General features: G+C 44.7%; 1 protein-coding gene across 6 annotated transcripts in view; it reads left to right on the plus strand.

The window, feature by feature from the left end:
* The window catches only part of Cadm1 (cell adhesion molecule 1), a 322,638-nt gene extending 309,470 nt beyond the window's left edge, over positions 1–13,168 (plus strand). For all 6 annotated transcript variants that reach the window (XM_060373186.1, XM_060373195.1, XM_060373190.1 and 3 more), the window contains 2 exons: positions 8,076–8,207; positions 10,122–13,168. In XM_060373186.1, the coding sequence (XP_060229169.1) occupies positions 8,076–8,207; positions 10,122–10,240 (251 nt within the window). In that variant the 3' untranslated portion in view covers positions 10,241–13,168. The remainder of the gene's footprint in view (positions 1–8,075; positions 8,208–10,121) is intronic.
* Positions 13,169–22,467: the final 9,299 nt, after the last annotated feature.

Raw genomic sequence — 22,467 nt, forward strand, 5'->3', positions numbered from 1 at the left:
AGAAAGACTCTATCACTAAACAACACCCCTGGCCCTCATAATATATTACCTAATTTTTATTCCATAAAAGTGTTTGAACTCCATGTGCTGGGCTCTGGGCTGGCCCCTACTAAACAGTGGGAAATAAGACCCAGTATGAGCTGGACCAGCCTTGAATTTCACAGGCTTGTCCTGCCATCCAATGGAAACTTTCCAGTAGGGAACACAGACTGGTTCCCCAAGTTGATTGTGATTATGAAAAGTTAAAGCCAAACAGTTGTAAATGAGTAGCTGAGACAGGAGAAGGTGGGGGACACATTAGAAAAGCATCCCAGAGACCCAGGGACAGGGAAGACCCGATGGGTGGGAATGGGCCTGCTGCCGTAGGGGATCCTCATGAAATTCCTGTGGGATAGTTAAGGAAGGGTTGTTAATTTATAAGTGAAGAAAGCAGGCACCCATAGAGGCCCCAAGCAATTTACATGGACAGAATTTAAATATGGGCCCCTGGTTCAAGGTTCAGGGTTCTCAGCCTCTGAAAACTCCACAGCTTCTTCTACTTTGGAGTCTCTTGAGAATACAATTTTTGCTCCTTTTCATTTTATTGTGGGCATTAGGGAACATGCAGAGGAAAGTTGGGCCCTGCACAGCCCATCAGAAATACAGCCATGTGCTAACTGACCTGGAAAAGTTGTTTTACTAATTAAGTGCCTTCACCTTCAGAGAAGATCCACCCATGCTCTGCTCTGATGCTCTCGGTGCCACTGCCCCATGGAGTCCCCTAAATGATGGGATTAGTTCCTCCCTGGGGTGGTCCTAAATGCCATTGTAAACTAATACTTGAAAGGGTTTAAGACATGGAAGTTTCACTCTTTAAAATTTAAGTTGTTCATCCTGGTACATACCTGTAACCTCAGCATTTGGGAGCTGAAAAAGAAGTCTTTTAAGTTTAGTGTAAATCACATGAGACCCACAGTCAGAGTCTTTCCTACAACAGGAGTTTGGATTTCCCCCTAGTGCTGACCTTTCCCATAATCCAACATGCTACTGTTTTCACCATGGGGAGGAAGGTGTTCATGGCCAAATAGACCCAACGTTTTCTTTGGACTAAAATGTTGCTAGCCACAGTGTGAAGTGTGAGTTCCAATTCCTCAGGTTGGACACTGCTATGGGGTGACTTCACCATATCCATGATTCCATCCTCTTCACACCCCCAAATGCCTGAGGCCCACCAAAGCATCTATCTGTAGAGACAGATTCTAGTGGGAATGCTGGTTTGGAAATACTTTATACTCTCTCCTTATCAGGTTCCTATAAGGAAAACTCCAGTGTCATCCTCAGTGCCTCCCCATTGCTTAAAACAGAGAAAGCAATCCCAGTGTCAGTGTCCCATTATAAGACAAATAGAGCAGGGCTCTACTCTCTGAAGATGCTACATGCCTTGGGATTGGCCTTCTGTTTCATGGAGTCATTTCTGCTGATGCTTAAATTAACTAAACCAAAAGACTGGAGAAGGGAGAGAAATTTGCATTTTAAAAGACTTGTCCTGATCACCAGCTGCAGAGTGTTTAACATTACAGTCCTGAAATCATAAGGTACATCCAGTGGCCTTGGGCTTCCTTAATCACCATAGAGAACAGAAAAGTCATCAGCTATAGCACATGCCAATTCTGCATAAGTGAAATGAAAGCCTGATGACCCTTGCTTCTAAAGAGCTGACAAATATGGGTCAGTGATAAGAACCAAAAAGATCATCCTCGGGTTTTTTAAAATGGCCTGAAGCTCAGCAGACACTGAGTCCCAACGACACGCCAAGTCCTCAGCCACATAGGCACTTTTGTGCACAGCCATGCCCTGGCCCCTGGCATCAACCCTAGCAGAATATCTTGGAGTCAATATCTCAGAGGAGGTGATTGACCTGCCTGAAGTCACACAGGAAGGAATGAAGTTCAGCTTCTGGCCCAGGTCTGATGGCAAATGAGGTCCTACTTGGTCCCCTGTGCCTAGGCAGTGACAGTTAGGGAGAGCCTGAGTCGTGACCACTGAGTAACAGTGTAACAGCCACTGTCTGTACACAGTTGTCATTTAAATAAGCATGTGCTGAGCTCCAGGGTATACACTGAGAATGACTACTGTGGATTTCCTTGCAGTAGCCTCGCACAGCCCCTCTAAATGTCAGAATAGCAGCATGACATTGCTAGAATCGAATGCAGCTGATGGCTGACGTTGGCCGCCTGGCATGCTATATGGGAATCTTCATGATTTTCTTGCCTACGTTGATTCCTTCCTTTCCCGTCTCTGAGAAGACGGAAAAGGAAAGGTTATGCTGCATAAAGGCTAGCTGTGCTCCACTATATATTAACATCTTAATGGGAGAGCTGTGCATGTACTGTATACATTTACTACTCTCTGACAAGAGGGAATTAAATGTCAGAAGGATTTGTAGCATCTATAATTGAATTGGTGCTGAGAAAAGCAAATCTTAAAAGAAGAATAACATATTAGGATTAGCAAACAACGTGGCGTTTTGTCAGCGCTTGCCATTCAGCGTGTTCCCCTCCAGTAATAAAGCTGTGCTTTTAAAGCACAGCTTAGCTCCGTTGACTTAGATGAGAGCTACCATAGGCGATGAAAACAGGTAGCTACACCTTTCAGATAGCACAGGTGTGTGTGTGCCTGTGTGTGCATGCGTTTGAGGTTTTGTTTTGCTTTTCGTTTTTCTTCAGGTTTGGAATATGTACCGCCAGCCTCCTCTCCCTCCTCCTTAGCAAGAAGTAGCAAGTGACATCACAGTCATTAAGCCTTTTCTGAGATAGACTAATCCTTCCAGCTCTAGGAAGCTAGAGGCGACATTTCCATCATAAACACCAATTCTAAGAGTTTTTAATTAAACTGACTTGTCCAGAGAGACCTTAGCTGCACCAAGTGACAGAGCTATTGCAAAATTTCAGCCTCAGCTCAGGCTCCAGTCATCCTTGGGCAGGAGAGACCCCTGTGAGAGACCAAAGACAATTTGTAGTCCCAGAGAACAGATCAGTGGATGCTGGAGCAGTGTCTAGCCTGCACCAACTTTGCCAAATGTCCAAATGTCCTAAAGCCTGCACCAAGGAAGCCCAAAGGATGAGGTACAACAGTGCAGTTATGGCCATCATGCCTGACACTGCACATTTCACACTCCACCTTCTCCAAAGCAGAGAACTTTGCATCCTTTTGGCAAAAAGACTGACTTTATATTCCGCACCCTCTGTTTCTGAATGGGCAGCCTGCGGTTGCCATGAGAGTCCCTCTGCCAACACTTCCTTGCCAGGAGCCTGTCAAGGACATCGTAGTCATTCCCATGGATCCCTAATTTGACACCCATGGATCCCTAATTTGACAGCACAGCCTGCAAGGCTTATAACAGATCCACAATCATGGCATTCTCCTGGCAGTTCGTGTGGCACATCTCCTGCCAGGTGGTAAAGTAGCCATAGAAACCGGCCCTTTGCAGATGCCTGATCCACACCGGCATCAGAGCCTAGGGAGTGCTTCATGAAGGAAGTTCTCCACTTTAAGTGTTTAAGAAGTGAATACAAGTAGAAAAAAAGAGAGAGACGAAAGGGTGGAGAAGAACTAAAAGCCCAATCTAGCCTTCAGAATTACCCCCATTCACATTGCCCTTGAGGACTGGGAACGGTCAGGTCAGCTGCCCTGAGGTGAAGGTAGCTGAGCAATCTGGGACATCCCTGGGAATTTGATGAAAGTGGGTTTTATTTGTTTGCTTTTAATTCTCTTACTGTTATTCTGAGATTTCTAAGATACTAAAATTAAGGCCAGGGTGGTTGAAGCTATAGGGTTTGGTTTGGGTTTCGGTTTTGTTTCTTTATTTTGCCAACTTGCCTTTCTGCTAGCAACTTATAAACCTCACCTGGAGCCGAGTGGTTTCAGCTTTTTGCCAGAAGAATTGCTAACTCACAATTTTAACCTGCTCATAATGTATCTGCCACACTTAGAGCTGTAGAAGTGGTGCAGGATGGGCTAGAACAGGCAGACCCAAAGTTTTCCCACAATGAAGTGCTGCCACACTCAGCATTCAGTGTTGTCTAGGTTAGATTTTCACCTGAGTGTGTGTGTGAAGGTAGTTTGATGAGGTTAACTACAGGCAGACCGTGTACCCGAAACTAGAGTGATTGTTTTGTATATGCACGTACCAGGCATGTGCTTGGCATTCCTCCCCAGGACAAGGGCCCAGCTTTATCCCAAAGTTCAAAGGCACTAACCCTGGTAACGATACAAGAGGAACAACTGGAGCCACTTTGGAAACAAAACAAGATGTTGCAAGCCCAGGAGGCTTCCCTTTGCCTGCAATTTTATAGGAGCTTTGCACTCCCACCTTCACATATCACTTGAGAAGCTGCAGCAGCTGGAGAGTTTGCTTCCAGTTTCCTTGTCTGACTACAGAATGAAGAAACCTGGAGAGATGTTCCCAGGAAAACAAGCAGCAAAGGGACAGAATCCACATGGATGCAGCTACTCCCCCAGAGGGACAAGACCATCCGCTGATGGTGCAGCCTGTCCTTTCCAGTTCGTCATTTCTCAAGACCTAGTCATAATCCTCAACCTCATGAGCAGGAGAGGGGAAACAGAGGCTAGCTGACTTTACCACAGGTCCTCCACAGTCCTTTGTTTTTATCATGTCAGCCAAGTGCATCCCTATGCCAGCGCGTGTTGCTGCTCTCTGTAACCAGCATCAGCTGTAGGTGCAGGTGCTTCTTACCCAGTAGCAGATAACCAGCATCACCCCTACCACTTTGAGCCAATCCACAGCACGGTTGGAACTGCCTCCCATCCCACAAGAGGAAACAGAAGAGATGAATGACAAACAACTGCTCTCCACAGGGGAAGACAGACCATGACAGGCACTTAGGAACAGTCACAGCTCTATTACTGCCTCCCACCGTCAACCAGGGGTGGGAGTGGGGTGGGGGAGAGGTGGGAAGAGGCGGCAAGGAGCTCATAACCAGCAGTGTTCCCTGTAAATTAAACATCAGTTACCTTCTGTGTCCATCTGCTGTAATTGAAGGCAGGAAAAGTGTCTTGGTGATTAACTAGCAGTAGTAAACTTTCTGATCAAAGTGTGTATAGAGAGATTACGCTTATAAATAAGCATCTGCAAAGTGTGTATGTCCTTGAGGGTGGGGAAGACAACTAAAACATAGGTATTTAGTGTGTGCTAAGTACAAGGGGAAATAGCTAGGCTGGGCACATTTGGGGAACAAAGGTCAAATGAATAGTTGGGCTCAAGTAAGGAATCCCCAGATGACTTTTTTTTCTACCTTGTTTTGAGAAGGTTTTCATTCTTTCTCCACCTCCCCCAAGTTCAAACATACGAGCACATCTCTCAGGAGAAAAGGGGATTAGTCTTTTAATAGTGGACAAGAGTTGCCTGTCTCCTGATGCTGGGGACTTACTTTGTCTTAAACAACTTCTAGAAACTTCCACTTCCGTTCTCAGTCCTCCCAGCGTGGCACTTGCCTCGTGTAATTCCTTACCCGCCTCTGTATTCTTTGTCCCCAACCTAAGACACACGGAATTCATTGAAATAAAGTCAAACTTTTCAATCGTTTTGAAGCCCATGGCAACTGAAGACTAGTTAATTTCATTCCCATGAGGGGAACCCGGCAAGTGTTACTATTACTTGGCCCCAGAACATTTGAGTGTTTGCGGTAGGGTTTGTCTCCTTGGTGTAAAGTGTAATCCTGCAGCAGGAACAGAACCCAGTACCATCCTGTGATGCCCACCCCTCGTCATCAGCGTGACTGCTTTTAGTCACCGTGGAAACACACTCCTGGATGTGTCTGTGATGATGTCTCCAAAAAAGATTACCTGAAGAGAGAGGCCCAGTCCTTAATGTGAGTGGTACCATTCCATGGGCCAGACCTCAGACCAGTAAAAAGGAAAAAGCAAGCCAAGTGCCAGCATTTGCCTCTTCCTGCTTCCTGACTGGGGATGCCATGCGACCAGCTGCCCACTCAGTCCTGCCATCATTCCTTCCCTGCCGTGAGACTGTGTCCTCAGAAGAGGAACCAAAACAAGTCCTCCCTTCCATGATTTGTGGCAGGTGTCCTGTCACTGAATAAGAACAGTAATCAATGCACACCCCACATGCAGTACTTTTCATCAACAAGCTGTTTCTTAAAAGGCCAAAAAGTTCCCACAACCACATTCTGCCTGGTGGAAAGAACTTTCAGGATACTAGAGGCTGCACTGTCTGTAGCCGGCAACCCTTGGACTGAGGCAGGCTATTCCTCGCCGCTGAATCAGAGTGGACCTTATTAGGCATGTTGCTGAAGGGGCTTGCACATCATGCAGTGGACTAATTGGCTGCAGCACCTGCCTCTGACCCATCTCCATCCTCCAATTAGTCTCCCATCATCCTGCTGTCCAGGCGACCTGCTGCTGCCTCTGACGTGGCATTTCTGTTGGGGTTTGGGTTATTCCATGGTCTTCCCAAAGCTAACTCCATGGAACACTTTAAACCCTCCACATTTTAATTGAGGCTCTTTTAATTAAAGCACTTTCCACGGGAGCCTCAGTCAGGAGTTATTTCCTCACATCCTTCAGTGCTTAGTCTCCAAGCAGAATTGGAAATATCGATGGAAATTTTAAGCCCTGCCCTCCCGCTGAAAGCGTTGTATCAGGTTTCAGCTCAGAAGAGTACCATTACCTTTAGCTGTCACGGATCTGTACACTTGATCGATAAACTTCAAATATTATTAGAGGTGGAGGCTTCAGAGATTTGCTCTGTTCTTTGGAGAGAGACAGAGATAAATCTTTCTTAGAAATTGACTTGAATTTGCACTCTCGGTCTTCCTGGTGAAACGCATTTCTCTTAGGCATCCAGCAACTACAAGGGGGGCAGATTTATAGGCCATGTGCTTCATGTACTGAAAGATTTAAATGGTAAATCCTTCACATATGACTTCACAAATCATGTAAAGTTAAAAGATTTTTACCGTTTCTGTTGCTGCTGTGCTTAAATTGTAAGGTACAGCCAGTAAATCATTTTAATGGAGGTGTCGTACTTGACTCAATAAAAAAAAAAAAAAAAAAAAAAAGACAATGGTTTAGCTTCCACTCCAAAATGTTAATGTATTAATCAACGGGAGAATAATTGTTTTTTACTATGTTATAAATCTCAGGTGCCATTAAGATTTCAGCAAGGGGTGATGTAGCCACATTCCTAAATTAAAATTATTTACCCTGCCATACATCCATTCTGCATCACCATAGCTCATTCTGGGTTCATTCTGAAGTTGTTCCCCAGCCAAAAAGTCAGAAAGGGACATGCTGAGGGAGTGAGGCTCATAAGAGAAAACGAATTACATTTTGAGGTGTTAAATAACATCAAACCATCAGTGGCAATAAACAAGTATTCCTTCCTGTCTTATTGTGTTCTCTCTCTCTCTCTCTCTCTCTCTCTCTCTCTCTCTCTCTCTCTCTTTCTTTCTTTTTTTCTTTTTGAATTAGGTTTTTAGGTTTTAAGTTGAGGCTGTCTCCCTCACACTTTTAAATGTGGCAAGCATGTCATAGGCCTCTAGTCTTATAAGTCTGTTTTTATCTTTACACAGTTATGCTTTCCCTACCCATGTTCATCTAAGGAAATAAGCTGTGGGGCCTCTGTTGTCCCCACTACCCCCGCCCCCCAGTTCATGTGATAGCCTGAAGGTCTCATCCATAGTGCCCATGAATAGTTAGGTCAGCCTCCTTAATTATTAGGAGCTGTAAATTGCAGGATGTGTGTAGTGAGTACAAAGACTAGGTGGGGACAGTAAGGATCCACCACTTTCCCTCCCCCACCACTCCCTAAGTTTCTTTCACATGCAGTAGCACTCCTATGCAGCCTCTAATGAAATTGCCTTGTGGGGAGAACAGATCAATTCAGCCCTGGACAGGTCAGTCTGTTCCCTCCATGTAACTTGATCCATCTGGTTTGTTCTCTCTGACTCCTCCATTAAAAAAGAAGGTGACCTTCTGACCCTAGAGGCAAGTGTCCCTGGGGCTCCTGGTGTCTTGTAATGAGTTCTACATCCCTATTCCTCTTCTAATTTCAACAGATTCTCGAGCAGGTGAAGAGGGCGCCATTGGGGCAGTGGACCACGCAGTGATTGGCGGCGTTGTAGCTGTGGTGGTGTTTGCCATGCTTTGCTTGCTCATCATTCTGGGCCGCTATTTTGCCAGACATAAAGGTAAGCAAGGTGCTTTGGCAGGCTGGAGCAACATATTGCCACAGCCCTAGAATTGGGGGACTTCACTGTTGTCATTGCTAGGCAGCTTGGTGTGATGGATGGCACAGCCTATGTGATTTCTAAAATGGGGAGAAGGGGGCTTGGGAGGGTAGAGCAACCTTAGCAACTGCTGCTGAGGACTCTTCATGAGGATTTGGATTCCCTCTAAATACAAAGCTATCTAGGTCTGTTGTTTTCCAGTCTACATTTGGGAATAGAGTCAAAAAGGTAGGGGCTGGTGTGAGGAGTGGCCCAAGCCCTGGAAGATGGTATTCGTGGCAAACATATCCACAGCCTGCTTGTTTCCCAGGAGACAGGAGGACCAGTTCGCTGACCCTGAACTCTGAGTAAACTGGTCTCCAGAATGTTTCCTCCTTGATGTGATGTGCTGGTTTTGTTTTTGTTTTTGTTTTTGTTTTTGTTTTCAATCCTTTGCCTTAAAAGCCACATAAATATGTATTTTTTAAATTATCAGGGCAATTGATTTAAATTGCCATTAATCATCACACTTACCAACTGTGCAGACTGGATGGGCAATCATCTTTGCCAATGTTCTTCCTCTCTGCCTCATGCTGCTCTGAGCCTCTTCTCCCCTCCTGGTAATTTACCCTTTCTTTTCTTTGTCGGCCCTTGTCTTTCTCAGTTGTTTTCTCAAGCGCTGTGCAATGAGCTTTGCGGGTACAGGGGCTTCATAGATGCTTGCATACTGCTTGACTGTTATTTAGGATTGGGGAAGGTCCCTTGAGCCCGGCAGTGGAGGTCCAGGGTACTTAACAGCAGTCTTTAGGATCTGGAAGTGTGTGTCTGGAGCACAGAACAGTTGGGGAACCCTGGAGCTGTATGGCCCAGAACCTCTGCCTTTCAGTACTTAACTTGGGAGAGCTGGGAAGGAAGAGCCAGGGAGCCAAACAGAGTTTACACAGCATCCCTGAAGGATCAGAGGAAGGAAGCATTTGACCACCTGCTTGCTCAGTTTATCACTTTAAAATCTGAAAATTCAGCAAAATGTCTCAGGCTTTTTGAAAGTATAAGAATCTTAAGCATAAGAGTCAGAAAAATGGTAAGAGGGCTATCAGTTTACACCAGGCAGTTTCAGTTCCCACCTGCCTGCTACTCCCAGTCTAAGTCTTGTCTCTCTCTGGATTTGGTGATAGAAATGTCACCAACTGGGTTAATGTTCTGTCTATTGTCATTCTAAAGTGGTTGTGCCAATTAGCAAATCCATGAATCCGGGTCCAGGCTCCAGGCATGGTGAGAAAGAATCCCTTGTTTATGAAGACAAGAGCCCAAGCCTCAATTGCAGCCTTTACAATGTCAAATTATGTCCTCCATCTCATGCCCTACTCTGAAATGGAAGGCAAACCCCTATATAAGTTCAAGCACAGTCTCCCCTGTGGGTAGCCAGCAGTAACTCATGAAGCCAGGAGACTGGTGGGAGTAACTGATTCAAGATGACAATAGAAGCATCATCAGGGCCCTAATTCATTTATTGGCTAATTGCTCTTCCTTGCTTTGGTCTTTAACCATGTGTGAACATCTCTGGTCATTGGTGTTTACTGTTAATGCGTTAGTCAGCAGCTCTCCAGCTTTCTGCATTTTAGCCCCACTCACGTCTTCTTTTCTGGTCATAATCACTGCTCTAATGTCTCGTTTGCTGAATTACATCGCAGCAGCTCAGTTGGAGTGGTACCTTTGGAGCCCCGGATCCCCATCTGTCTCACCCACCTCGCTCTCTTCTTCCAATTGTTTTTTTTTCCCCTCTGCTGCCTGCACACCACTTCGGCTGATGATGGCCATAAAGCAAGTTGCCATCTCTGTACCACTTCACACAGAGGCCATCAGAGAGTCACAGTGCTTTACCCCTTCATCTTTCAGGTACATACTTCACTCATGAAGCCAAAGGAGCCGATGACGCAGCAGACGCAGACACAGCTATAATCAATGCAGAAGGAGGACAGAACAACTCCGAAGAAAAGAAAGAGTACTTCATCTAGATCAGCCTTTTTGTTCCAATGAGGTGTCCAACTGGCCCTGTTTAGATGATAAAGAGACAGTGATACTGGAACTTGCGAGAAGCTCGTGTGTTTTTGTTTTTTTTTTTTTTTTCTTTTTATGAGTGGGTGGAAAGATGCGAGACTGGGAAGGCTTGGGATTTGCTATGTAAAAACAAAAAGAAAAAAATGTTCTTTGAAAGTACGCTCTGCTGTTTGACACCTCTTTTTAATCTGGTTTTAATTTGGTTTGGGTTTTGAGTTTTTAATTTCTATTTCTTCCTACCAAGTCAAACTTGGGTACTTGGATTTGGTTTTGGTAGATTGCAGACAATTCTGTGCCTTGTTTTTCATTTGTTTGTTGTGTTTCTTTCGCCTTTCCCTTTTTTATGCATTTATTTTCCCTAAAATCAAGTTTTTTTTACCCCTCCCAAACCTCCCATTTTTTGGAATTGACCTGCTGGGATTCCTAAGACTTTCTCCCCATTGTTGCTGTTCTCTGCTTCTTTTTTTTTTCTTTTCTGTTTGTTTGTTTGTTTGTGTTAACGGTGACTGCTTTCTGTTCCAAATTCAGTTTCATAAAAGGAAAACCAGCACAGTTTAGATTTCATAGTTCAGAATTTAGTGTCTCCATGATGCATTCTTCTCTGTTGTCGTAAAGATTTGGGTGAAAAAAAAAAAAAAGAAAAAAAAAACAGTGAAAACTCTTTGCTGCTGCCCATGTTTTAAATACTTAGAGCAGTGAAGACTAGAAAAGTAGACTGTGACTCAGAAACTGTTGTTTGCTGTGGATCTTCATTACTGTACAGGGTTATCTGCAAGTGAGGTGTGTCGCAATGAGATTGAATCTGTCTTTAACTCTTTATCTGTAGGCGGCTCAGTATAGATTACCCCATGCTGTGCAGAAAGGTTTTGGGCTGGAAAGGTCTCCTCCTTCCTCATGGCCCTAAAGCAGACCCAACAGGTGAGGTCTGTCCGTTTTATAAGTGGACAAATTTGAGTTGCCACAGGAGGGGAAGCAGGGAGGGGATAAAACAGTTCTGCTCTGGTTATTTCTGCTATGAACAGTTCCATCCACCTTTCCCAATGGGCCTACTGCTCGCTGATGTGCAGGAGAGAGCAAGTCCGTGTGTTGTGTGAATGACTGAAGGGGACAGATTTTTGTTTGAGTTTTTTTTTTTTCCTTTTGTTTTTGTTTTCTGTTTTTCCTTTGTGCTTACTTAGGAATGCAGTAGGATGTGGCCTGTATGTACTGTATATTACAGACACCGTCCTGCTGGGACGCTTGTCCTGCTGGGATTTCCAACTCCAATCCCTGTGCTGCTCTCATTCCTTCAGATTTGGCTTGACAAAGGCAGGAGGTACAAAAGAAGGGCCGGTATTGTTCTCGAAAGGTCAGAGCTGAGGTGGAAAAACAGCATGTAGGGATTTTCAGTTACTTAATCAAAACTCAAATGTGAGTGTTTTTATCTTTCTACCTTTCATACACTAGCCTTGGCCTCTTTCCTCAGCCTTAAGAACCATCTGCCAAAAATTCCTCATCTCGCATGATGGCAGCCATAGCACATAGCTACTGAAATAAGTTACCTTGAACATATCTTAGACTGGAGCCTGGGGAAGGTAGCTGCGAAGTGGTGGTTTGCTGAGGCGTTAAGAAATGTGCAAGTAGTTCTGAAGGACAAAACCTAAGCTCTTCCCGCATGTGTGCGTAGGCTCCAGACTCCAACAGTCCCTATGGAAAGATGGCATCAGAAAAGATAGATCTATCTATATATATAAATATATAAATATATATTATATAACATTTTCAGTCAGTACTTTTGGATTTTGCAAGGTGCATTTTTACTATTGTTACATTATGTGGAAAACTTACGCTGATTTATTTAAGGGGAAAAAAGTGTCAATTCTCTGTTATTTGAAAGCGTGTTTCTTTTTCTTGTCTTTATTTAACTTCTGATAGAACCATTGCAATATGGGGGCCCTTTGGGAACGGACTGGTATGTAAAGGAAAATTCACTATCGAGCAGTGTTTTGTTGGCCCCTCTCCTGTCCCGAGGCACTTAACCAATACAAAAAGCCACAAGGAACATCCCTTTTTCACGAATTTTATAATGTGCATCTATTCCGAGCCCTTAGCACCCACCCTGACCATAGTGTGAACATATCAATGGGTGAGAACCAGTTAGCATGTCCTTGAAAGGGTTTTTCAGCTGTTCTTTTTAGAGAAAAAAGTATATATAAAAATAAAAAAAAAACAAACAAAACAAAAAATTACCATTGTTCACAGAATTGGCATCTCATTTTTGGGACCGCCCATCTTTCTGTTTTGACAAGTGTACAGTAGTGCAGTGTTCTGATGTAACTTTATGGATTATAATGTTGACATGTCTCAGGTTCCTGTGTTTTGATTGGTGTTTTTCCGTCTCAGGTAGATTGCAAAGTGTAGGCCCCACACATTGGAAGAAGAATAATAATAATAAATAATAATAATAATAAAAACAAAGCAAAAACAGGAAATTACGGATTTTAGTTGTATATTGGTTTATGTATTTTTCTTAAGTATACAGTGCACTGTTTGAAATGTATTGTTGAGTATTACTTTGTACAGGTTGATCACTTTTTTTAGAGTGAAGAAAGAACAAACTTGTTTTTTTTGTGTTTTTTTAAAGGAATATAAAATAATGAAGGATGTATAATTGATGCCAAATAAGCTTGTTCTTTAGTCACGACGTCTTGTTTTTCCCTCTAGGCCAGTTCTGTTTCTAAGGTGTACAAGGACCATGTTACAGTGTAAGAAATTCCACATCCGTGTGTTCCCATTCGCATTTTGTATCGGTTCATGTATACCATTTTTACAAAAAGAAAAAAGAAAAAAAAAGAAGTACTATAAAATATCTGTCTTCTTAATAAAAAAATTAATGTTACAAGTGACCCTTTAAATCTCTTTCTGGATTCTTATAACCCTCGGCCTCTGGTCCCAGCTTCCTCTCCTAGGACGTTGTGTGGGGGCCCAGAACACTGGCAGTAGGTGGCTGGGAAGTGACTGCCAGCTGGGTTTCTCTCTTTTGTCTGCTCATCCTTGTCCTGTCTTCCTCTTCTTACCCTCACAGTAGACGGGAGAGTCCAGTGCTTGGCTGAACGGAGTCACCTCCAGTGGGCATGGTGATTTGTGCAGGTGTGCGGGGCACAGTTGCCGGGGATGGCGCCTCCTGTGGATGTGTCCACCACCACCCTCCCCATTTTCACCCACCACCCACCAACTTTCCTGTGTTGCCTTCTCCACCAGTCTCTTTCTTTTGAATTCATGTCTTAACAATTCACACTGCCTTCTTCCTTTTAAAATTCTTTTTTCTTTCACAAAATGAAGAGGTGAGCTGCTGAGGGCTGGTCCAGCTGCCTGCAGATTGTTCTCGCTTACCATTTAGGTTTTGGAGACTTCAGGCCCAGGTGGACTTTGAGATTTTGAGATTCAGCAGTGTGGTATCATCATCTTTGCCTTGCAGGGAAAGTTAGAAATGACCTCAATTGTAATCCCTGAGCAGAAATCTGACCACCTCAAAGTGTCCATTCTCACCATTCACCCTCCTCTGTCTCAGTCAGGTAACCAGGAAGGTTTGGCAGGGAGAGACAAGGTAAGCTCCAGAAAAGATAAAGACTGGGCATCTCACTTTGGTTTCTTACATCATGGACTGGTCTCCATCTCTAGGCAAAACAGCACCAGCAAACAGAAGCAGCTATGCAGTCGCTGAGTGTCTGGCACCTGGAGACTGTGGGGGACACTGATAAGTGAAAGGGATCACTAGAGCCTTGACTGAGGTGACCATTACCTCAGTGAGGAAGTGACCTCATTTGTAATTGTCACACCCTGTGTAAGAATACCTACCAGTAGAGATTTCTTGGGGAAGGGAAATGAGCAGAAGTTGGCAAGTCAGCTTAGTGGAAGAGCCAGGTTTTCAAGGACATTAGGGAAGAAAAGTGAGTTAGATGTAGAAGGTAGTGAACCTAGCCAGCAGGTGGACATGTGAGTTGTAAAGTGCTCTATAGATGGGATCCATCTTGTGCTGTCCTCATAGTCTAGGCAGAGTTTTGAGAGCTCACTGGCCTTTCCCAGCTTTTGCCAAAAGGCAAGGATCAACATGGAAAATGGCCTACCATATCTGTATAAGGTAAGGGTAATTTAGGATAGCATTCAAGATCAAGGGCTAGAGTAAACCAGCCTTGGTTTTAAATAACCGTTCCATCTTTACTAGCTGTGAGATATCAGGAGTGCTATCTAGTGCACCTGATCTTTGTCTTTTGATGGATAAGATAGAATTTGTTACAAACTCAAAGGCCCTTAAGAGAAAGAATAGGTACAAGGTCTTGGGCTGGGAGTAGAGCTGAATGGTAAAGCCTGTGCTTAGCAAGGATGGGGTCTTGAGTTCAATCTTCACCACCACCAGAAAGATAAGAATTTGATGCTCAGGCAATAAGGTTGCAGACAGGAAGTAAGCACTCATTACATGTTCATTATATTTTAATGTTGATTTAGAGGACAAGGTTGTCCATGACTATAAGAACTGGCTATTCCTCAAAGAAAGCTATCTCTGGACTCATCATGCCCTTGTGAATCTTTTTCATAGAGTATTTGAGAACTTTCTCACCATGATTCATCAAAGTACTTACTTTTAGTTATTCTGAGCCACATGGCATGCTATATGTGCAGTGTTCTCATCCATTTCCGTGGCTATAGAATGAGACTCCATATTCAGCCTTAATGTGCAGAGCAGGGACCGTAGTGGTCATTGAACTGAGGCAAACACGAGGTGGCCATTTGGCTATTGAAACACAGTAGAGCATGCAAATGAAAGATGCCAGAAGCAGCTGAGTTAGTACACACTTGATAAGCTTCCTGTGTGTGTCTTGTTATAGCAAGAAAAACAAACAGTTTTTGCTTCCTCTAGAGGGTTCTCACAAATGTTTGGCCTGGCTGTGTTCTCCAAATACATCAACTGGAACCCCGAGGTGTTAACCAGATATTAATTGGTGCTATCTTTCACTGTCCCCTGTCTAGCTGAAATGTAACTCTTATGCCATGGACTTGCTCTATGGAGAACTGCTCCTCTGAGTCTATCACACAGAGCCTTAGAGCAATCGTGCAGTCACCGCGTGACAAGTAGAAAGACCCTCCTTAAGTGAGGCGTTGCTGTTGTATTACAAAATGTGGCCTCAGATTCCTAATACATCTTTTTGCCAAGATGCTACAAATGTTTAATCATAAAGAACTGGCAGCCAAATTCCTTCAGCAAATTTCACATTTGCACTGATAGTTCAGAAAAAAAAGAAACAAAAAAAAACAAAAACAAAAACAAAAACAAGATGAGGTTGAAATGACCTGACCCCCCACTGCACAGCCAAAGGGAGAAGAGGCTCTCATGGCCACTCTGTCATGGCACCTATTGAGTTCTCAGCAAGCAATGGTCCTTAAAGGGCTAGCAGTCGAGTGCTAATTGCCCGACTCAACTTTGTACTTTTAGTCTCTATTTCAAGCTTTGACTTTGTAAGTCCATTCCCAGCTAGATAGCTTCTTGTAAAGCCTTGAAGATAGGTGCCTGTCCACCCCAAGTTTAGCACCCTTGGTCCATCTGTTTGTGAGAATTGTCAGCACTGGTACTTGTTCCTCCTTTGGGGGATGATGATCTTTTGGGTGATGGCTGCTGTCATATATGATAAGGACCCTTCAAAATGAGGTACTAACAGGTTAGAAACCCTTAAAGTATGCTCCTTGTCTTATTTCTACTCATAAAGAAGTGCTAAAGTATGACTCGGATAGGAGCTGTGGGATAATGCCATCCCCAGACCACTTTACCCAGTAGGAAGAAGGGGATGGGCACTAAGATATTAATAAGCACCCCAAAGCCTACACCTGTATGTAATAATACTCTAATGCTTTTGAGTCTTATTGTCATCAGCATCCAGGCTCTTTTGCACAATAGAAAACTATATGCTTTGGTTTAAGGGTAATTTTTGTTTGTTTGGGGGGGCAGTATTGTTTTGTTTTTTAATTCCCAGAAGACTCTAATGTGTAAATCCCCTGGTGGCCAGTGTGGGAATTGCAAGTCTTGGTTATTTAAATGCAGATAGAATTCATTCCAAGACTGCTGCCTTTTCTCCTTTTCTCTGGCACACATGCACACTCACCCTCACTCCCCACTTTGCTCCCTCCTAATTCTTTAAGTAATGGGTTGGGGAGTCAGGACCACTATTGAGGAGCAAAGCAACCCTCTCCCTGAGCCAAGACCTCTCCAGCTGTCCTCCATACATATGCTGGCTCACGCTCATATTTCAGACATGCCCGCCTTAAATCTTCCCTAAGTGCTATCTTCTCAGGTTAATTAATCACCAGGCTTAAACTTGCTGTTACCAGCAGGAAGTCCATCCTGAAGTCAGCAATGTTACGATTGCATCTTCTAATACTGTTTATCCTGCATTAGTGTTTACTTAGGGGGAAAATTGATCCGTAATTGATATTTCAGTCTTCCAGAGCTGATGTTGGAAGAGCCTAATGCAAGCCTTTAATAGCAAGCAAATATTTAAATCCCTTAATGGTTGCTGAATATTGAAATGTGTGACTTTATTACTCTTTTCGGTTTGTTTTCTCTGTAGTTGTGTATTTCATCCTTTAAACTTGCAACGGATGCTGGCAGGCTCCAGTCTAGCTAATCCACAAAAGCTGTTTGCCCAGACACAACAGTCGTGATTAAAAAGTATTGCTATGGATGGGGGTCTTCTACACTAATCAGTCTCTGCTAGCTAGTGATGAAATTACTATCCATCTCTCTCTCTCTCTCTCTTTCTCTCCCTCTCTCTAGGCCTGTTTTCTCTAACCTCCTCTCCCAGAATAAAGTGATGGGGGCAGCTGTAGTGTCGCAGTTAGGAGCATGAATCTTTTATCGTTTGGACAAGGAAGGGAAAATGCCATTACTGTCAACTGAAATGTCCTACTTGGGTTTTTTGCTCCTACTTCGCTGCCAAAGCCCATTGCTGCTGCTCACAGCTGTTCTTCATGGCTTGATCCTTAACACAGCCAGAAACGCAGCCGGGAGACGCTTAAGACAGTTTATGGAAAATAATAGATTTCCTTGCAGAGACACCAAAGCCTCGAGAAGGGACTGGATTCGTGTTAGACCCAGCCAAGATCACCAGTTCTTTCCCTTTCTGGCCTCAGTTACAAAGCCTCTTGCTCAAAGCGCGCAGGAGGAGCAAAGCAAAGCCCTCTTGAATTGTCTGTTTTCCTGGTTGCTTTCTATCCGCACCCGCAAGTCTCTGGCTCTGGAGCTCTTTGTCTCGTCCGCAGCCGCATGAGATCTGAGAAGAAACAGCACCTCCACAGTGGACAGAAAAGATGCTACAATGTGGAAAAGAACTCCCAGGAAAGCCAGCAGAGGCGAGCTGAGACCCAGCTCACCCCCATGGGTGTCTCAGAGACAGATGCCTATATTGGAGGCCACCACTGCCCCACCAGCACAAGGGTGGGCTCCTCCCTTCCCCGTGTGGCATCCCCGTGTCAGGAATGCCAAGAAGTGGTGTAGGTAGCCCTGCTTCCTCCAGCTATGCAGCCCTATCACCTTTCCAACTGTCAGCCAGCCCTTAGGAGCCTCTGGAAAGGACATTCCCTTGGGCAGACCAGGAGGGAGTGGCTTCAAATACTGGGGAAATACTTGCTAACTAAATACTGGGGAAATACTGGAAAAGCTGCAAGAATGGCAAGACCAGAGGCTTGCAGCTTCCAGGCTGTTGATGCAAAATTAGGTCAAAAGCCAGTAGTCTTTCCCCCACCGTGCCTGGAAGGTGAAGGTAAAGAGAGGGGTGTGGCCCAAAGGCATCAGCCCAGCTCTCTCCCTTCCCCTCTCATTGCAGTTACAAGCATCCGCAGCTCAGTGCCACCACTCCCCCACTGCTTTATTCTCAGCTCCTCCTAAATGGAAACCATTAATCATACTAAATTGTGCAATGATTCCATGATAGGGAGAATGCTGATGGCAAAAATCATTCTCCTTTGTTGTGCCAGGCAGGCAAAAGGCAGAAGTATTAGTTTGTCTTTTGCAAGAGCCTGGCTCCTTGCAAATGCTGACCATGTGCTCACCCAGGCAGCTGCCTCTATGTGCACAGCTTATTTTAGCATTGAGCTAAGGCACCCCAACTGTTGACAGAAAACAAGGCTCCTAGCTTCCTCTCCCTCATTCCAAGGACTTCCAGGAATACTTAAATCTGTGGGTGCCTTTACCCAAGGTCTTTCCCATTTCGAGGGGCTGGAATGGGAACAGTGGAAACCCCAAAGATGGTCTCAGACGGGGTAAGCCGATAAGGTAAGCTGTCTGTCCACCCACTCTCACCCCCTCCACCCCGCTTCTGCCAGCTGGATTGCAGGAGAAGCCAGGTGTGGGTACCAAGAAGGCTTTTTTTTTTTTTTTTCTTTTCAGAATTTGATGTCTGCTTCGCTTTCGACAAGCCTCTTTGTAAGCCACCCCTTCTGAATTAGAATCATTTTCCAAAAGCTCTTAAGCTATGATTAATGCCAGGGCTGTTTTTAACAATCATCCTGCCAGTCTTAAGCTGTAGTCATTTTCAATAATTTGGAACGCTCAAAGGCAAGCCAGGAGTTTGTTGACAACAAAACCCAGAAGAGCACAGCCAGGCAGCCACAAAAGATGGAAAAGCAAAGGGACCACTTGGGTTTAGCTGGCTTTCTGCTCCTAGAGTTTCACTACTAAAAGTTTGATTGAACACTCACGGTGCGTTAAGGATCCAACTGTGAACATGGCTGGGCGAGAGGGCTGCCAGCCTGGCTTTTGTGTGAACAAACGAGCAGCATGTTTGGAGGGCTTCTGGGTTATTTATGGACATGTGTGGTTCATTCATGCCGTCCCCAAACCAAAGCACCCTCGTTTGTCTTCCTTCTGCCAACCTGGAAGACTGAGAAGACATGCCATCCCTTCTGCTTTGGAGACTGTTTGCTGCCCAGGAATGCTTAACAGGTCTCTGGTTAGGATTTGGGAGAACTGACCATCTCCCCAGCCACATGTGTGAGATGAGTGCTCTCTTTTTAATCTTGGCAGTTTCCAAGCCAAGATTGCTCTGTTTTAAGCCCAGAGCAAATGAAGCTGTGGCAAACAGTACCAGGATCACAGGTTTTCTTGGATCAAACTTTTCTGGCACTTACTTTCTTTAGTTCATTGCTTTCTCCAGTAGGAAAGTGTGGACTCTGGGGAAAAGCAGTTTAACCCAGTGAGTTAGACGTGATTGATAGATAGTTAGGTCTCAGTTTAACCCTGCCTCCCAGGTGTGTCGCCAGTGAGTAGACTCCCAGTAGAGCTGGAGGTGATCCTGAGCTGGTTTCCAATACTTCCTTCAACCGTGAATGACAGCGGGGTCCCAGTCCCTCTGTCAGCATGTACCTACTCTTTGCATTTCAAGATGGCTTTTTCTGAAGCAGAGTGAATGGATTAATAGTGGCTGATCTCTGGGGCCACGTTTCTGGCTTAGCTAGTGCTACTCTAAAAGGTTATCAAAATCTGCCATGGACACTCCAAGGCCTTGCAAGAGTTTTGATGGGGTTTCCTGGCAAGTTTTCAGTGGATAGTGTCCTGCTGTACGTATTCTGCTAAGGGTCTTGAGCCTTTGGGGAAATGGCATTTCCTCCTGAGGGCTCCTTCCCTTATATCCCCTGCCTTAGTTCACTGCATCAGCCACTCCCCCAAACTAGAGACCTCAGTGCCATTCTCTTTTCTCTCCATCACCCACCTTCAGTAGATACCAGCTCCTGCCCCATATCCTCTAAATGCTTCTCAGACTCCAGCTAATCTTGTTATTTGCATGTCACCAACCCAGCCCATGCCTCTTCAACCCAGAGAATTCCCGTGGCTTCTATCTTCCCATCACCCCCATCACTAGACCCTCTGATCTCCTCTGGATCCCTCCCCTGCTCGGCAAAACTCCTGCTTGACTTTGGGTTTCCTATCAACTCAGCTGCTCACAGCACGCCTTCACCTCACTCTGGCCCTCAGCGCAACTCCATAACCCTCAGCTACATGTCCTGTGCTGTTCTATGCACCCGTCCCACCTCTGTGCCTTGGAAAATAGGGAAGAATCCCTCCTAGGGGCTGATTCAGGATGTATCGTTTTGCTTCTCAGTCCCTCATTCTTACCTCAAGTTCTGTCCTTATATCTGAACTATTTACTTTTCTGTCTCCCCCAGTAAAAGAGTAAGTTCTCTGAAGGTAGACAGAGAATCAAATCCAGCTCTGTATCTCCAAAGCTAAGGGCGGTGCCTGGCTCTGTGCTCGATAACTCATTGGATGATGCCAGACTATTTTTCCATCTGTGACTGGATGGGTTCTTCTTCTGTCTGCTTCATTTCTGGAAATAGGCAGGTATGGCCTCTTCCCTTCTTTTTAGCCAGCAATTCTATAACACTTCCAACTCCTCCTGTGTGTTTTGTTGAATTGGATTTTGTTTCTTCCTGTCATGGTCAAAGTTGGCTGTTATTTTTGTTTTGTCTTTTCCATCCTGCCCTGTTATCTCTCTGGCTGGTTTATCCATAAGTACAATGCCCTAAAGGTCCATGAGTACAATGCCCATGTCATAGTAACTAACACTCCAGGGCTTGTGAATGTATTTGATGCCTGGAAAGAAAATAAATGGGAGCTCCAAAACTCCAAAGAAGACAAGAAAACTGTCCCATCAAATGTGTTAAGCATTCAATTAAACACCTACAAAAAATATAACATTGTCAACCAAACAGCAAGCTACAACAAAACAGGTTTGTTTGTTTTTTTTTCTTAAAGCTCCAGGCAGACCTTACGTGCAGGCAATGCGCGCTGCAGGCTCTCGTAGTGTGAAAACAGCTTCACTCTCATATCAAGGTTCTAGGCACTGTAATGATTTTCTAGCCATCTCCACCGCACTTCTTTCCTATCCCCACCTCTCCTTCTCTTCCCCATCCCCTGTCTCTTTGCATCTTTTCCTCTCCTCCCCTCTTTTTCTTTCTTGCCCTCACCTTTCCCTTATTCTCTCTCTCCCCTCCCCTTCTCCCCCATCTTCTGAACCTCCCTCTCCCCAAGTATATGTAACAGGCTCTGAAGGAAGACAGCCCAGGAAAGGAGCAGACCTGGTAGGTGGGTAGAAGCTAACCCTTGGCTAGGCTCCACCCCCATGCACCGGGGGCTCAGCATGGCAAGCTGTTCTACTCCAAGTATGCACAGAACGCTTGAGATACATTAAGTGTTCAATTAAACACCCTCTTTATCGAGGATGGACAATTGCAGTTGGTAGGTATTTGTGACCTGCACATCCAAGCTTCAAGGCTGCAAGGCAAGTTATCCCAGTGACACTCTCTATCCCACTGCTGTGTTCCAGCTTTGGGAGGTTTTTTTTTTTTGTTTTTTTTTTTTTTGTTTTTTTTTTTTTTGGTGCCAGGGTAGAGGGGTAGGATGGTGGTGATGAAACCCTGAGTAGTGTTTCCAGCTGTACCTCTGATTCAGCCTGTGACCTTGAGCCCTTGCTGCCTCCCTGAGCCCTGCTCTCCTTCTGTAAACAATCCCGAATTGTTTCCAGTCCTTTGTAAAGTGCTTTGACATCTCAGTTCCAAGGCACCACCAGTGAGCAAAAATGATGTTGTCCCAGGGCATTTAGAACCCCAATAAAATTTACTACCTGCTCTTGAGTTGGAAATTAAAAAGCTGTAATAGGTGATGACTAATCCCACTGTTGTTTCATAGTGTCCTTGCCATCTTGGGATCGTCCAATTTGGGCCCCTTTTCTTTAAAAATAAATAAACTCTTTTGTGAAGAATGGTTTCATTTGCCACATAATTTTGACTTGTATAATTACTTCTGTGACTTCTCGCCACAACCTCTCTCAGGCAAAAAAAAAGGCCCCACTCCCCACAGCCCCCACTGCGGCCTCTCATGGTTGGTGCTCTGTAAAGTAATTGTGCAATTAGGACGGAGAGGACGGAGCCCTGCGTTTCTCCACGTTGTAACTTGGGAGTCTGACTTTGACTCTGGCTTGCTGGAGTGGGTGAGCCGGCCCGTTATTAAAAAAACAATTATGCTGTTAAGAAATCAGGAGCTCCACAAGTGAAGAGCATCGATTGGCAAGAGCTGGTCAGTTATCACCAGAAGGTCCTGACAACACACTAATAGGTTTTTCTGAAGATCCAATCAAATTTTCTAGGCAGAGGCTCGAGG

The sequence above is a fragment of the Meriones unguiculatus genome, chromosome 1 (genome assembly GCF_030254825.1).
Source record: "Meriones unguiculatus strain TT.TT164.6M chromosome 1, Bangor_MerUng_6.1, whole genome shotgun sequence".
Taxonomy (NCBI): Eukaryota; Metazoa; Chordata; class Mammalia; order Rodentia; family Muridae; genus Meriones; species Meriones unguiculatus.